General features: G+C 33.6%; 2 protein-coding genes and 1 long non-coding RNA gene across 6 annotated transcripts in view; 1 reads left to right on the forward strand and 2 right to left on the reverse strand.

Moving 5' to 3' along the window:
- The window catches only part of LOC127712701 (integrator complex subunit 2-like), a 49,923-nt gene extending 41,285 nt beyond the window's left edge, over positions 1 to 8,638 (reverse strand). The window contains exons 1-5 of the mRNA XM_052219303.1: positions 8,266 to 8,638; positions 5,582 to 5,720; positions 5,284 to 5,386; positions 1,346 to 1,459; positions 878 to 1,008 (exon numbers count right to left, since the gene is read on the reverse strand). Of these exons, the coding sequence (XP_052075263.1) occupies positions 878 to 1,008; positions 1,346 to 1,459; positions 5,284 to 5,386; positions 5,582 to 5,720; positions 8,266 to 8,552 (774 nt within the window). The 5' untranslated portion in view covers positions 8,553 to 8,638. The remainder of the gene's footprint in view (positions 1 to 877; positions 1,009 to 1,345; positions 1,460 to 5,283; positions 5,387 to 5,581; positions 5,721 to 8,265) is intronic.
- A 30-nt stretch (positions 8,639 to 8,668) lies between these two features.
- On the forward strand, positions 8,669 to 16,409 carry LOC127712702 (mediator of RNA polymerase II transcription subunit 31-B-like). Its single transcript, XM_052219304.1, has 4 exons — positions 8,669 to 8,745; positions 11,997 to 12,071; positions 13,413 to 13,509; positions 15,963 to 16,409. Exons 1-4 carry the CDS (start codon positions 8,712 to 8,714, stop codon positions 16,156 to 16,158), a joined length of 402 nt encoding a protein of 133 aa, XP_052075264.1. The 5' UTR covers positions 8,669 to 8,711; the 3' UTR covers positions 16,159 to 16,409.
- On the reverse strand, positions 11,996 to 13,402 carry LOC127712704 (uncharacterized). 4 transcript variants are annotated; one of them, XR_007987247.1, is made up of 4 exons: positions 12,625 to 13,402; positions 12,385 to 12,464; positions 12,105 to 12,264; positions 11,996 to 12,064 (listed from the first exon to the last, which is right to left on the reverse strand). It is a non-coding gene; the product is annotated as an uncharacterized LOC127712704 (long non-coding RNA). The 4 variants fall into 4 exon arrangements; XR_007987250.1 differs by having other exon boundaries at positions 12,105 to 12,184; positions 12,345 to 12,464; XR_007987249.1 differs by having other exon boundaries at positions 12,105 to 12,224; positions 12,345 to 12,464.
- Positions 16,410 to 17,300: the final 891 nt, after the last annotated feature.

Genomic DNA, 17,300 nt, shown 5'->3' on the forward strand with positions numbered 1-17,300 from the left:
TGTGACCTATAATGGTTTACTTTTATAAATTTTGACTTGGATGGAGAGTTGTCTCATTGGCACTCATACCACATCTTCTTATATCTATAACACTTTTAAGAGTCATATTGATATGTTCAAGCTAATTATTGAAGACTTCTGGATAAGACACACAGAGCTTTAGTAAGAGATTATCTCAAAATGTGAACAGAGCTTTAGTAAGAGATTATCTCAAAATGTGAACAGAGCTTTAGTAAGAGATTATCTGAAAATGTGAACAGAGCTTTAGTAAGAGATTATCTGAAAATGTGAACAGAGCTTTAGTAAGAGATTATCTTAAAATGTGAACAGAGCTTTAGTAAGAGATTATCTGAAAATGTGAACAGAGCTTTAGTAAGAGGTTATCTCAAAATGTGAACAGAGCTATAGTAAGATATTATCTTAAAATGTGAACAGAGCTTTAGTGAGAGATTATCTTAAAATGTGAACAGAGCTTTAGTAAGAGGTTATCTCAAAATGTGAACAGAGCTTTAGTAAGAGATTATCTCAAAATGTGAACAGAGCTTTAGTAAGTGGTTATCTCAAAATGTGAACAGAGCTTTAGTAAGTGGTTATCTCAAAATGTGAACAGAGCTTTAGTAAGTGGTTATCTCAAAATGTGAACAGAGCTTTAGTAAGTGGTTATCTCAAAATGTATCTAGATAATCTCTATCCAACATGTCCTTTTTTCAACAACAGTAAAAACATTTTCTTGTCTTTTACGATTTTGCTAGACACACTTTTCAGACTTTACTTGTTTAAATCATTAATATGTAAGCAATTTTGACACTAGACCTTATGAAAATACAATCAAACAATCTATTAATCCCTAGTACAGACAGACAGACAGACAACCTACACAAAGAGCCCTGATGTTTAACATTTCTCCAGGATTCATGGTACACAGATTCAACAAGACTTCCATTCTCCTTCTTCCACTCATTGATTCTTCATCTTGTGTTTCTCCATTAGCCACCAGACTGGTACAAACTACAAGAAAGGCACAATAGAAATTGCTAATTCCACAAATGTCAATTAATGTTAAAAGATGTTTTAATCTTATTGATTAATTAAATTTGTTGTATTTGTAAATGATATAATGAACAGGTAATTTAAAACATCATTTAATATTGATTGACGTTATAACAACCCAGTGCTGTTCATGTAGGGAATTATAAAACATTTTCTGAGGTAAAATGTGAGAACCATTCTATCTATACAAATGCCTAAAACTAAGTCTAAGCTTTCAAAATTAATCTTCAAACAAATGATTAATTACAATAGTAAACGTTTAAGACTTCTCCAACTTGAAGTAAATCAAATATACCTTCTTTAAAGCTGTCAGGAGAGTTAGCCACCAAACGACACAACAACCAGCCTCCATTTGGTAAATGCAATAATGTCTCTGCAACATCTTTTATTTGAAGTAAAGTAGGAAGCTCTACAAAAACAAAAAATGTAATCTCTATTATTATTCTTGTTGTTGTTAAAACTTTCTTTTGTTTTAATTTTGTTTTTTCTAGCATTTAATTTGATAAAAGAATATGCTTTACACTTCTGGTGCAGTTCATATTAAGGAAATTTGCTGGTGAATTTCAAAATAACAAGGTTCTACAAAAACTGTAAACCTACTTATTATCGCATGAATTATTGATATTGCAACTTTCAAAAATAAAAAAAATAATGTGAATATAAACCAGATAAATCATCATGAATATGTCCGACTTAGATCTTCTCTTATATGTAAATGAATACAGGAACAGAGTTCCAAAATCATGAAAATAAATCAATACAAAGTCGGGAAGAAAGAGCTAAATGTGGATATAAAGTTGGGAATAGGAAAAGGCTAATTGTGGATATAAAGTCAGGAAGAAGAAAATGGCTGAATGTGGATATAGTCAGGAAGAAAAGGCTAAATGTGGATATAAAGTCAAGAAGAAAGGGCTAAATGTGGATATAAAGTCAGGAAGAAGAAAGGCCTAAATGTGGATATAAAGTCAAGAAGAAAGGGCAAAATGTGGATATAAAGTCAGGAAGAAAGAGCTAAATGTGGATATAAAGTCAGGAAGAAGTAAGGGCTGAATGTGGATATAAAGTTGGGAAGATGAAAAGGCTAAATGTGGATAGAAGCAGGAAGAAGAAAGGCTAAATGTGGATATAAAGTCAGGAAGAAAGGGCTGAATGTGGATATAAAGTTGGGAAGAAGAAAGGGTTAAATGTGGATATAAAGTCAGTAAGAAGAAAAGGCTAAATGTGGATAGAAGCAGGAAGAAGAAAGGCCTAAATGTGGATATAAAGTCAGGAAGAAGAAAGGGCTAATTGTGGATATAATGTTGGGAAGAAAGGGCTAAATGTGGATATAAAGTCAGGAAGAAAGAGCTAAATGTGGATATAAAGTCAGGAAGAAGAAATGGCTAAATGTGGATATAAAGTCAGGAAGAAGAAAGGGCTAAATGTGGATATAAAGTCAGTAAGAAGAAAAGGCTAAATGTGGATAGAAGCAGGGAGAAGAAAGGCCTAAATGTGGATATAAAGTCAGGAAGAAGAAAGGGCTAATTGTTGATATAATGTTGGGAAGAAAGGGCTAAATGTGGATATAAAGTCAGGAAGAAAGAGCTAAATGTGGATATAAAGTCAGGAAGAAGAAATGGCTAAATGTGGATATAAAGTCAGGAAGAAGAAAGGGCTAAATGTGGATATAAAGTCAGGAAGAAGAAAGGGCTAAATGTGGATATAAAGTCAGGAAGAAGAAAGGGCTCAATGTGGATATAAAGTCAGGAAGAAAGAGCTTAATGTGGATATAAAGTCAGGAAGAAGAAAGGGCTAAATGTGGATATAAAGTCAGGAAGAAGAAAGGGCTGAATGTGGATATAAAGTCAGGAAGAAGAAAAGGCTAAATGTGGATATAAAGTCAGGAAGAAGAAAGGGCTAAATGTGGATATCAAGTCAGGAAGAAGAAAGGGCAAAATGTGGATATAAAGTCAGGAAGAAAGAGCTAAATGTGGATATAAAGTCAGGAAGAAGAAAGGGCAAAATGTGGATATAAAGTTGGGGAGAAAGGGCTAAATGTGGATATAAAGTCAGGAAGAAGAAAGGGCTAAATGTGGATATAAAGTCAGTAAGAAGAAAAGGCTAAATGTGGATATAAAGTCAGGAAGAAGAAAGGGCTAAATGTGGATATAAAGTCAGGAAGAAGAAAGGGCTAAATGTGGATATAAAGTCAGGAAGAAGAAAGGGCAAAATGTGGATATAAAGTCAGGAAGAAAGAGCTAAATGTGGATATAAAGTCAGGAAGAAGAAAGGGCTAAATGTGGATATAAAGTCAGTAAGAAGAAAAGGCTAAATGTGGATAGAAGCAGGAAGAAGAAAGGCCTAAATGTGGATATAAAGTCAGGAAGAAGAAAGGGCTGAATGTGGATATAAAGTTGGGAAGAAGAAAGGGTTAAATGTGGATATAAAGTCAGTAAGAAGAAAAGGCTAAATGTGGATAGAAGCAGGAAGAAGAAAGGCCTAAATGTGGATATAAAGTCAGGAAGAAAGAGCTAAATGTGGATGTAAAGTCAGGAAGAAGAAATGGCTAAATGTGGATATAAAGTCAGGAAGAAGAAATGGCTAAATGTGGATATATAGTCATGAAGAAGAAAGGGCTGAATATGGATATATAGTCATGAAGAAGGCTAAATGTAGATATAAACAGGTTTACACTAGTTGTTACATATTGAGACATTTCTTGAGAAGTAAATCAAGCCAGAATTACTACAAGTACATTACTGTTTGCTTATTAATGAGATACATATATAATTATGATAATCATTTCAAAATTTGACAGAAATCAGGAGTCATCTTGATTTTTCATATATATTTTGCATAGGAGTGTTTTTATGGCAGGTTACCTGCTCTTGATACATACATATGTATACACATTAAAAAGTGGTTATTGGTTTGCTGACTGTCTTCTTATTTGATTTTTTGTTAAATATACATGTTAATTGTTTTGTCATAAATCTGGCCATATGTGTTGCTCATTGTTGAAGGCTGTACTGTGACATAAAGTTGCTTACATCCACATCATTTCATAGGACTCTGTTGAGAAAGCTGTATAATTGGCTATCATACCATATCTCCTTATTTTCATATATGAAAGTGCAGTCTCTACAACATGTATTTGCTATACACATGTTATTTGAGGCTCTACAAGATGCATTTTACCTGCATTTGCTGTACACACTTAGTTAAGTATATGTGTATGCTACCTGCTTGTGCACATGATTTAAATGTATGCTACATGTTTATTACCTGTTTGTGCTATACACAATACATCTGATACTTCCTCAAGATATAGGTATGTATTACCTGCTTGTGCTATACACAATACATCAGATACTTCCTCAAGGTATACGTGTATATTACCTGCTTGTGCTATACACAAGACATCAGATACTTCCTCAAGGTATATGTGTATATTACCTGCTTGTGCTATACACAAGACATCAGATACTTCCTCAAGGTATATGTGTGTATTACCTGCTTGTGCTATACACAAGACATCAGATACTTCCTCAAGGTATACGTGTATATTACCTGCTTGTGCTATACACAAGACATCAGATACTTCCTCAAGGTATACGTGTGTATTACCTGCTAGTGCTATACACAATACATCAGATACTTCCTCAAGGTATACGTGTATATTACCTGCTTGTGCTAAACACAATACATCAGATACTTCCTCAAGGTATACGTGTATATTACCTGCTTGTGCTATACACAAGACATCAGACACTTCCTCAAGGTATACCTGTGTATTACCTGCTTGTGCTATACACAATACATCAGATACTTCCTCAAGGTATACGTATATATTACCTGCTTGTGCTATACAAAAGACATCAGATACTTCCTCAAGGTATACGTGTATATCACCTGCTTGTGCTATACACAAGACATCAGATACTTCCTCAAGGTATACGTATATATTACCTGCTTATGCTATACACAAGACATCAGACACTTCCTCAATGTATATGTGTGTATTACCTGCTTGTGCTATACATAAGACATCAGATACTTCCTCAATGTATATGTGTGTATTACCTGCTTGTGCTATACACAAGACATCAGATACTTCCTCAATGTATATGTGTGTATTACCTGCTTGTGCTATACACAAGACATCAGATACTTCCTCAAGGTATACGTGTGTATTACCTGCTTGTGCAATACACAATACATCAGATACTTCCTCAAGGTATACGTGTATATTACCTGCTTGTGCTATACACAAGACATCAGATACTTCCTCAAGGTATACAATACTCTCCAGTAATTCTGAAGACTTGAAATAAAATTCTGCCTTGTTTTCCTTCATCTGAAACAAATAAAATATTGACATATTTAGAATAATCTCAAAATTTCAGTAAAAAAAATTACTTTTGCTGCTTGTAACCATATACTGTATATAAACAGTAAGCTTAAGATTTAAATCATAATAAGCAATTGATAAGTTAACTCAATAGAAAACCTTTTTAAAAATGCTCAATATACAAATGATAAGATAATTTACCTGTGATGCTACAAAGAGAAGTTCACTTAACAACAGGCGAATTCTACGAGCATGGTCACTTCTTTCAAACTCCATAGCAAGCCCACACTGTAACTGAGATATAAGGACACTGTCAGTCTGTGATGTACCAATCTTTGTCCTGCAAGGAATAAGGTAAAAGAATTTTTGATTATTATCATGCAAAAGAAGCAAATATGTCATCACTTATAATGTGCGTTTGGACAGATAATCTTGAACAAATTTTCCAATAAGTTTTCCTCATTCCACATGTTCCATGTAGAAAACACCTCCGGTAGATTTTGTCATTTCTTTTTGCTGGGTCCTGCACTGAGTTGACAGTTCTCTTTTACCCACTCAAATTTAACCAAACATATGGTGAAAATATTAATACAAAATTAAAGCTTAAGACTAAATAAGTCATTTTTTCAAGGTGAGGTACATGTAAGCAAGTCTTAAATATGATCAAAGAAGTCATTTTTCCAAGGCCATGTATACGTATGAGCAAGTTTTTCGATGACAGAAAAGATATAGCATTTCCATTCCATTTAGACTGGCCACATAGTACCATTAAGTCATGATGACTAACGACTCACGTTAGTAGTTTTGCCTGCTCTATTCCACTCTCACTGTGGAGTGGTAAAAATGAGAAAATGGAGATAGACTCTTATTTTTTAATGATCAACGAAGTTTACAACATCATGGATTATTGTGCATATCCTCCTATAGCATCATAACTCCTTCATCTTTCAACTAGAGGCTGTATCCTAACTAATGCAGTTTAAATGGTTCTTTCATCTGAAGGTCTGATGATTATAACTACTTACTGGCCATTCATCTGAAGGTCTGATTATTATAACTACTTACTGGCCATTCATACATACTGATGATTATAACTACTTACTGGCCATTCATACATACTGATGATAATAATTCAATTTAATGAAATTTGTTTGGAGCTTTACTACTGATTTTTTTTTCTTAAACAGCTATACTCAACTAACTTTCTGTTGCAAGCATATTTTGACCCTACTTTCCAAATAATGTGCAGGGGTATGGGTCGTAGTACATAAGACACACACCACATTTTGTGCCTTGTAAAAAGACAGACCATGTGTTGTTCATTGCTGTTTTGTCTTTGTTGGTCACCCACAGATGCCACTCATTTTTTTAGGGTCCTGCTGTTTTGGATTATGGTCATTTCCCTACAGAGCCTACTGCAATTAATCTTTTAGTAAGACTGTTATAAGTATTTCCGTTGGATGCAATCAACATTTTGATGGCAGACATCTAATTTCATAATTGACCTGTTACAAATTAATACACAAATACAGCTTCTTTCCTCGTACCATCAAAGACTGGAGAAGATTACCAACAAAACTTTTAGATATAGATGATGCAGAGACATTAAAGAACAGCCTCGAGTCTTGCATGACTGCTTTATTAGATAAGATGTGAGCTCACATCTTATCTAATTTAAATCTGCACATGTAAATATATTTTAAATGAGCACCATATTGAATGACTGATTTAGTACTTATGTGATGGGTATTATACCCTTTGCATTTCAACGATGTACAGAATGATGTATATCATGTGTATAGACAGTGATTTTGTCTCAGAGGGGTTTGTAACGGTAAGTCACTACTAACTAACGTTGCAGATCAAAATGTTTACTGTCGAAATAAGAGCGAAGAATGAACGCTTTCAATGTTTGGAAGAAAAGTGTTCACTTCTATGTTTGTAACCTACCCTTATTACTGTCATTATAATACTTTGAACATTGGATGAAGTGATTCCTATTGCCAACTTTGCTTTGGTTGAAAAATTTAAAACTTTGGACATGTTGGATGTTATACAGTTACATGTACATGTGTATACAAACATGACAAACGCAGTCCGCGAAAAAATTGATACATCAAAAGAAAAGTTTGACAGCAGTTCAAACTAAAATACAGACTTCTGTATGCTGGTATCCATGGAGAATTTTGTTTAAATTCAAATGAAGTACATGTTTATCCAATTAATTGTTTGCCGAGTTTATGAGCTTCAGTCCTTGCTTGGAAGTTGACATATTACTAGTCCCAGCATTCATTCATTTATGTATCATTGTCATTTTGCTTAGTTTCTTTTGTTACCTATTCTGACATCGGACTTTTTTTAAACTGAGTTTTACTGTGCGTATTGCTACGTGTTTCTTTATCATACATTGGCTAGAGGTATAGGGGAGGGTTGAGATCTCACAAAAATATGTTTTTTAATTTTAGTTCATTTATATGTTTTGGAGTTTAGTGTGACGTCCATTTTCACTGAACTAGCATACAATTTTATTTAGGGGCAGGCTGAGGATCACCTCCGGCTGCGGGATTTTCTTGCTGCATTGAAGACCCATTGGTGGCCTTAGGCTGTTGTCTGCTCTTTGGTCGGGTTGTTGTCTCTTTGACATATTCCCCATTTCCATTCTTAATTTTATTAAAGTGCATTACTTTAACATAACAATCATGACAATAACACAACGTAACTGTAGCCACAGATATAATGAATATTATTGTTACGTTCGTAATTAATCGGTTCTTAAACCAACCTAGCATTCCGGCAATTACTGTCCAATGTAACAATAACTTTTTTATTATTGTTACATTTCAACGTGATCTTAGACAGTGCCTATAACTGTTTTTGTGGTGTACCTGAGCTGTTGTTCTTTTTTTACGTCTTGTTCTAAAGCATGAAAATCAATAGATAGCAATGCCACAATGCCATTCACAACTTCAATCCCAGATAAGATTTTTAAGACTTCTTTTTTAGCTTTTGTCCAGTTGGAGCTCTCATCAAGTGGTTTACACAAAGCCATTCTAACAAGACATGGAAGAACTGGACGCAAATCAAATTCCTTCGAATCACTCAGTGAAGAGATGTCAACATCTCGTACTGCTCTGAAGATTTCTGGCTTCACACTACACTTTAGGTTCTGCATTGTTATTGGTTAACCTCAAAAATGTTAAGAATTTACTAAAATTTTAGCACTCAAATTTTTCCATGGGGGCAGCCATTTTGTTTTATCAACGTCAGTAGGACGCTTTCTTATAATTGCGTTTCTTACAAGCGCGAAGAAAATACAGATCATATTTTGGTTATGGCTGCAGCTGCAAGACAGAATTCTTCCCATGGTAAAATAATTGGTGTTCTAGATAGCTGCGGAGCCCAAAATAGAGAGTACAGTTCCCCTCTACCCTTATAGTTATGTCATACACATTGTTGTTCATAAATACTTGTCAATGCCAAAACAATATGAAAATCATTTGAACTGCATTGTGCAGACAAAGCTTTTTACAACTCAATTTCAAACAGCAAAAATAAATTGATTTAATCATTTAATATATTTTATGGCCCTGCAACAAAGAGGTCGGGGCGATATAGTTTTACCCTTATCCGTCATTCCACAACAAACAGTTATACACACGGTGACATGGACAGCCTTTTTTTCTAAACACCTTCACATACATGTATAATATATTGAGCTGCTTTTTGGTATGCAAGTCTTACTATGATGAGTTACAGATCGAGTTTAGGTTTTAATAGTTTCGCTCAGCTGATTTTTGCCGACATAACAGCCTTTCAACTTTAAAAATTTTGTGAAAATAATAGTTATACAGACTTTTTTCTGAAGGCCTTCATACATATTGAGCTGATTTTTATGCCCCACCTACGATAGTAGAGAGGCATTATGTTTTTCGGTCTGTTCGTCCATTCATCCGTCCGTCTGTCTGTCCCGCTTCAGGTTAAAGTTTTTGGTGAAGGTATATGTAGTTTTTGATGAAGTTGAAGTCCAATCACATGTTCCCTATGATATGATCTTTCTAATAATAATGCCAAACTAAGTTTTGACCCCAATTTCACGGTCCACTGAACATAGAAAATGATAGTGCGAGTGGGGCATCCATGTACTATGGACACATTCTTGTTAGTATGTGGGTTTACTATGATGAGTTACAGATCGAGTTTACGTTTGGTTCCACTCCGATGCTCTTTGCTGAAAAAACAGGCTTTGGACTTTGAAAATTTTGTGAAAATTAAAGTTAAACAGACTTTTTTCCTAACTGCTTTCACATATTTTCATCACATTATTCTCAGAAACTGCAAATCAGAGCAGTTAAAATTTGGTATCCTAGTGTTATCAGTTTTTTGAAAACATACATTTGTTTTTGTGTAACAAACATTCTGATTGTATCACAAGTTTGTTTGTGTTATTAATTTATATACTATATTATTTTGTAGTAAAACACACAGCATTCCCTGTGAAACAAAGAACAAAAACAAAACATTTTTTTTTTATACGACCGCAAAAACTTTGCGTTTGTATAATGCTATCATGTTATCCGTGTCATCGTCCGAAGACACATTTGGTTTCCGGACAATAACTTTAGAGTTTAAGTGAATGGATCTCTATGAAATTTTAACAGAAGGTTCAATACCACAAAAGGAAGGTTGTGATTGATTTTGGGGTTTATGGTACCAACAGTTTAGGAATTAGGGGCCAAAAACAGGCATTTTTGTAGTTTCCGGACAATAACTTGTGTGTAAGTGTATGGATATCTCTGAAATTGTACCACAAGTTCCATATTACAAAGGGAAGGCTGGGATTGAGTTTGGGGGTAATTGCCCCAAACGTTCAGGAATTGGGGGCAAAAAAGGGGCCAAAAACAAGCTTTTTTTCTAGTTTCCAGACAATAACTTGTGTTTGAATGTATGGATCTCTCTTAAATTGTACTACAAGGTTCCATACCATAAAGGGAAGGCTGGGATTGAGTTTGGGGGTAATTGTCCCAAATGTTTAGAAATTAGGGGCAAAAAAGGGGCCATAAACAAGCATTTTTCTTGTTTCCAGACAATAACTTGTGTTAAAGTTTATGGAACACTCTGAAATTGTACATTTTTCTCCGAAAAAGAAAATAATTTTTAAAATTTCAAAAAGAAAATTGGAGGGGGGGATTTTTTTTCAAATTTTTTTTTTGGAGGGGCTCATATTTTTTTTTCTTCAAAATTTTTGAAAAAAATTTTTTTGGGGGTTCATCCTTTTTTTCTTCAAGATTTTTCAAAATTTCAAATTTTTTCCAAAATTTTTTTTGGGGGGGATTTTTTTTTTATAATTTTTGGGTTTTTTTTCCACAAAAATTTTCCATTTTTACAATGATTATTTCTGATTGATATATAAAAGCAACAAATACTGATATGGCAGGAGATACTCACCAAAAATGGTGTGTAAATTATTATATATAACCGGTTAACTAAGTATTGTGCAACAGCACAGTATTGCGCAATAGCACAGTATTGCACAATAGAAGGAAATATTCAATTGTGGCAGAAACCTATATTATGTCAAAAATTTGATCACAATCCAAATTCAGACAGTATCAAGCTTAAATATTGTGTCCAAACTTGCCCCAACTGTCCAGGGTTTCGACCTCTGTGGTCGTATCAGGCTTCGCTCGGCGAAGCATTTTATTTTCTTTGTTAGTCCCCTACCGACGAAGTCGAAGGGGACTTTAGGTTTGCACTCCATCTGTCTGTCCATCCATCAGTTCAGCAAATCAGTTTTCCACACTTTTTTTCTTTGTGCTTGAAGATATTGATTTGATAATTGGTATATAGTTTTATCATGACAGGTAACAAATCGAGTTCGAATTTTGTTCCGATCTGATGATTTTGTGCAGAGTTATGGTCCTTGGACTTAGAAAATTCACTTAAATAATCAGTTTTCCTCACTTTTTTTTCGTCATGCTTGAAGATATTGAACATGTTGAATGGATAATTGTATAAAGTTTTATCATGACAAGTTACAGATAAAGTTCTAATTTTGTTCCAGTCTGATGATTTTCTGCAGGGTTATGGTCCTTGGACTTAGAAAATTCACTCAAATAATCATTTTTCCACACTTTTTTTCGTCATGTTTGAAGATATTAACTTGATATGTGTTTTAAAGTTTACAGCATGATATAGATCAAGTTACCATTTTGTTCCAGTACAATGAATTTTTAACTGGTAGAGGACTTTGTATTAATATTGCCATGCAATACTCTCAGAATGCTTGTTTATAATCATAATAATGGCACTAATTCATCATCTCTGGATAGTTTTTAAAAGTATGGTAGCTCTGGCATTCCTTTTTGTAAATCTTTTGCATTGGTCCAAAACAGGCAACATCCAAACTGAGAGGTTGAAGAAAATAATTACAGTCATGACAGTGTGCAAGTAGAAGTTGTATAATGACACATGAATGATGTGTTTACAACCGGCCCATTCTAATAGTTCAATCATCAATTAATGTCTGTGGGCCAACTATATACATTATCTTTGTGGAAAACACTGAATATCATTAAGATCACTTATCTTTTAAATGAAAAATATATAACTTTTTCAGAAGCAGATGAAAGAGTGAGATTCCAGACAGAGTTAGAATTTGTACAATGTTTGGCTAATCCTAATTACCTTAATTGTGAGTATACAACGTTTGGCTTATCCTAATTACCTTAATTGTGAGTATACAATGTTTGGCTAATCCTAATTACCTTAATTGTGAGTATACAATGTTTGGCTAATCCTAATTACCTTAATTGTGAGTATACAATGTTTGGCTAATCCTAATTACCTTAATTGTGAGTATACAATGTTTGGCTAATCCTAATTACCTTAACTGTGAGTATACAATGTTTGGCTAATCCTGATTACCTTAACTGTGAGTATACAATGTTTGGCTTATCCTAATTACCTTAACTGTGAGTATACAATGTTTGGCTAATCCTAATTACCTTAATTGTGAGTATACAATGTTTGGCTAATCCTAATTACCTTAATTGTGAGTATACAATGTTTGGCTAATCCTAATTACCTTAATTGTGAGTATACAATGATTGGCTAATCCTAATTACCTTAACTGTGAGTATACAATGTTTGGCTAATCCTGATTACCTTAACTGTGAGTATACAATGTTTGGCTTATCCTAATTACCTTAATTGTGAGTATACAATGTTTAGATAATCCTAATTACCTTAATTGTGAGTATACAATGTTTGGCTAATCCTAATTACCTTAATTGTGAGTATACAATGAATGTAAAAACCAATTCCTATGCAGCATGACAAGTATAGATAAATGGAGAATGTGTCTATGGGACAGATGATGCCCCTGCCTGAATATAACGTTATAAAGTGACATACCTCCAGAAGGGCATGAAGGGTAAAAGTGACAACACCTAAATTCGAATTTGATCTGTGTTTTGTGGTAATAAGCATTGTATATAATCTTCATAACATTTGGTTGAGGCAAACTAAAGTTAGAGAATGGAAACTAATTTTGGAATGTACAGATGGACAAGGGTAACACTGAATGCCTAGACCTTAAAATGTACAACCTCTTTTAGGTTGGATGACATCTACTGTCAATATTCCGCATTAGACGGTCAGTCATTGGCAACAAAACTGCCAAATCTCAGATGACATTAATTGGATATCTCAAAAGTTTTATTTTGAAACATTTTAAGATATTGCATAAAATTAGGAATAAAAATACATGAACTTCACCTGAAGATTTGCCACTGATTGTAATAGATGTAAGACAAGTTGGCAAACTGGCAAAGACCCCTTAAAGAGTTGTTACAAGAATTCTTTAATTTGCAGTTAATATTAAATATTGCTCTCTCCCAACATGACCCATGGCATTTGACATTACTGTTTTAATAAGATTGGAATCATATTGCATATTGTATCCTTGCATGTACTTATATACAGTTAAGGGTGTTGGAGCTGTAAAAAAAATACTGTTGATTTTTTTTTATAGTTTTAGCCCAGAGAGGATTCTTCAAAGATCAGACATTTATTAATTACCTGAAATACCTACAATACTGGAAAGAACCTAAGTATGCTAAATACCTCAAGTAAGTTGGTTTAATATGCGAAATACCTCAAGTAAGTTGGTTTAATATGCTAAATACCTCAAGTAAGTTGGTTTATTTTCACTTATTTTGTGGCCGTCAATAAAACCATGAAAATATCCCGTCATGTTCGTCTTAATTTTATCTTAAAGGATATTAAGAATAACGGACAAGAAAAACCTAAATTTTAAAATGCAAAGCAACACAAACAGGTTTTGCCCTTGAAATTGCGAAATTCAAACTATGCCAAAAAATGAACTACTCTTACAGTATGGGAGAAGATTATAAAGATTGTGTGTGCATCTGACAAGTTTTATTTAAACATGATCTTGTTAATATAAAAATAAAGAGATTTGGGATGATTGTCAAGGAAAAGAGTTCAGATGACATGGTTGTACAGCAATTATAGGTCATGTACACCCTTCAACAATGAGAAAAAAAACCATACCATATAGTCGCTATTAAAGGCCCTGACATGAATTCAAATGAGAAAAGTAGCGGCTTAATTTATAACAAACAGTTTACTAAAAATGAATATGGCAGACATGAACCAATGACACATTTGTTTATTTATCCTTCCTCTAGTCTTTATGCTTGTTGATGTAGTATGGATTGTTCATTGTTTAATGGGGTTTGTTCTGTTTCCTTGTACAGTACACACAAAGTGAATCACTTTTCTTGTGGTTAATAGTTCATGTCGATGATAAGATGATAACACTATTATCACCATGTTATAGATTTTTTTGAATTATACAGGAATATTATTTAGAATGATTCACCATACAATCACTGCAAAAAATCATCACCAAAGTACAACATTTGTGTGTGGCATATTTAAAAATTATGCTATATATCAAAATATTAAAGAAGATGTGATATGATTGCCGATGAGACAACTATCCACCAGAGACCAAATGATGTCTATATATATAACTATAATAGAAAAACAAAGGAAATGGGGTATCTATCCAATCAGTACATGCACAGCAAAAAACATACAAAAAGCAAAGGAACAGTGCTTTTATTGCTGTTCTTCATCTCAAAGTCACAATGAGGCCTTCAACACAGACAAAAAATCTCTCACCTCACTACAAGTTTAAGACGGCCCCTAGCACCTACTTGAGAGGAATTCTTTGTTATTGCAAAATTAACACCAAATTGGGTCCGGTCATATAAGAACATACTGGAAAGAAGTACAGATTCAAAACAAAATAGTTCCTACTCATAGGTGTAAATATAAACTATGTAGAATATAGGTCACCACTAGTCCTAGAAATTTGCCTATTATGAAAATTAATTTAATTCTCATTTCTACTTGTAACAATTTACACTTACACTTCCTGTTAACATGGTTAATAACAAACTGTGTATTCATTTATTTTCATGGTTACTAACAGCCTTCACGATAAACTTTTGAGTCCACAAGCCCAAAGCTCAATTTTTCGAAAAAACTTTAGTTGGTTTCTGTTGGCTTGTAGAGAAGAATTTTACAAGCCTGAAAGCAATTTTACAAGCCATGGCCGTAGGACTTGTGGTTAAGTGTGAAAACTGTACTAATTTTCATGAATTGAAGAAAAATTGCTTTACCCATGAAATCCACAAAAATTGGTTTCCCAGGAATAATAATGAATTGACAGCATTGTTTTGGTGTTCTTGATATTTGACAGATATTTACCATCTTCCTGTAATGTTTTACATCTCTTGCAATAGTTAGACTCCTCCCTCTACTAATCAAGGGTTTACATAATGATGAGAGTGGGTGTTTTCAGTACTTTCCTCCTCTTGATATTCAACCATCTCCCAATTAGGAGTCTGTAGTTGTGTATAATACGCACCCCCTCCTACCAACTACATTTTTGGGGTAAAAAAAGGGTGTATTATACACGACTAATTACGGTAGTGGTTAGGTACCTGTCTTAAACTCCTCCATGCCAGTGAATAGTTTTTCATGAAATTTCAGTAACAAATAACAATTTTTCTCTAATTCTTCGTCAATTTATCCCTTTCTGCACCCATTGTATAAAAAAAATTTAATCAACGTGTGGTTCGTTTGATCTCAGTTCTTCATTGGTTAAAATCCGATTATGACGTCGAATTTTCTTGCTTTCCTCTGAATTTCCTATTGTGACGGCATGAAAAAAGGGGACCATGCCTGATGACGTCACATAGAAAGAACACATCTTTTTGCAGATCATTCGAACAGAAGGAATAAATTTGCCTGCGTATTGTTTGAAAATCATTAGAGAAACAGATTCCACCACCAAATCTCGTGTAATACGGCGAGCCTCGCGTTTTAAATTTGAAAATTTAACTGTCTCGAGTGGATAAATATCGTATCACACTCGATGCAGTGGTAGAATCTATATGTATACATGTATAGCATTATAGATTAATGATTTTCCCATAGTATATCTTGTTTAGAATTAAATCTCTTGCAATATTATTTTTTTTTATAGATATCCACAATGTTTACATTTGTTGGAGCTGTTACAATATGAACACTTTAGAAAGGAATTAGTGAATTCACAATGTGCTAAGTTTATAGACGATCAACAGCTCTTACACTGGCAACATTATCAGCGGAAGCGGATGAAATTATTGATGGACGAAGCAGAACGACACAAACAGGATCAAAAAGATAAAACTAGCTGACACAATGATAAATATTTTAAGTATAGTTTGATTGGTCAGAGGTATTCTCTGAAACGTAATGGCAGCTATGTGGATGGTCAAAATTATTGTCATCTTTTTTAAACATTCAAAGAGAACAAAAGTGGTTATTTGTCATACACATTACATGTACATGATGTATTACATGTATTAAGCAGTAAATTTTTCATCTCTATAAAAAGTTTTCAGGTAGTTTTATAAACTATATAAAATAAAGAGATGTGTTATTGTCATGGAATAGAAGATCTTTTATAAAATTAGTTCCAAATGGAAGAAATATTCTTGAATATTATTTTCACTGGAAGAAATATTGCAATATTTGATCTAATGGGAACAGATTACATAGCATTGTTTACAACAAAGTTTCCATACAAACTTCTATTTGGCAGAACAAATATATGTTGACAGAAAGAATGCCAATGAGATAACTATCCACCAGAGTCCAAATGATGTAGATGTTGGAAACTGTAGGTCACTGTACCGCCTTCCACAATGAGCAAAACCCATACTGTATAGCAAGCTATAAAAGGCCAAGATATACTAGTTCGTATTGTTATACACTCATTCCGAAGGAGGAGAACTGGTTTACATTTGTTCATCTATTTGTCATCTCTCCCATGAAATTTCCCATTATTCTCAGGAATTACAAATCAGAGCTTCCTGAAATTTTGTTGCATAGTTCATGTTCACATGTTATACTGTGTGATGCATTTTCACATTAACCACTTATCAACTACTGTAAATTCAGAAATTATTGCCAGGTTTTTATTAATGCAAATATTAAATGTGATTGGATGAGTATCGCAATAATGAGAACTACATGTAGCATTCAGATATCTGATACATATATCTCAATGGAGATTTTCCTGAATCACAATAATTTATCTCACATTTTTGCACATTTTTCAAGAATCGCAATGATAAACAACACAAGAATTTCTGAATTTACATTACCTGTTTTTTCCCATTCTTATATATTCTTACAAACACTGGTGATGTATGACTTTGAGACAGAATATCAGTTTCCTAAAATTGGGTCTTAAGTTTTAAATGAGTATGCTATACTGTATGATATATATAAAACAATAAGGAGATGAGGTATGATTGCCAATGAGACAACTATC

The sequence above is a fragment of the Mytilus californianus genome, unplaced genomic scaffold (assembly GCF_021869535.1).
Source record: "Mytilus californianus isolate M0D057914Y unplaced genomic scaffold, xbMytCali1.0.p SCAF_8, whole genome shotgun sequence".
In the NCBI taxonomy this organism is placed as follows: Eukaryota; Metazoa; Mollusca; class Bivalvia; order Mytilida; family Mytilidae; genus Mytilus; species Mytilus californianus.

Bases quoted from the DNA above. Each gene is read 5' to 3' on its own strand.
- LOC127712702 (XM_052219304.1), top strand. From the start codon at position 8,712: ATGGCTGCAGCTGCAAGACAGAATTCTTCCCATG. The intron at 8,746-11,996 runs GTAAAATAATTG...TAACTTTTTCAG, and splicing joins AAGACAGAATTCTTCCCATG to AAGCAGATGAAAGAGTGAGA. The intron at 12,072-13,412 runs GTGAGTATACAA...TTTTTTTTATAG, and splicing joins TAATCCTAATTACCTTAATT to TTTTAGCCCAGAGAGGATTC.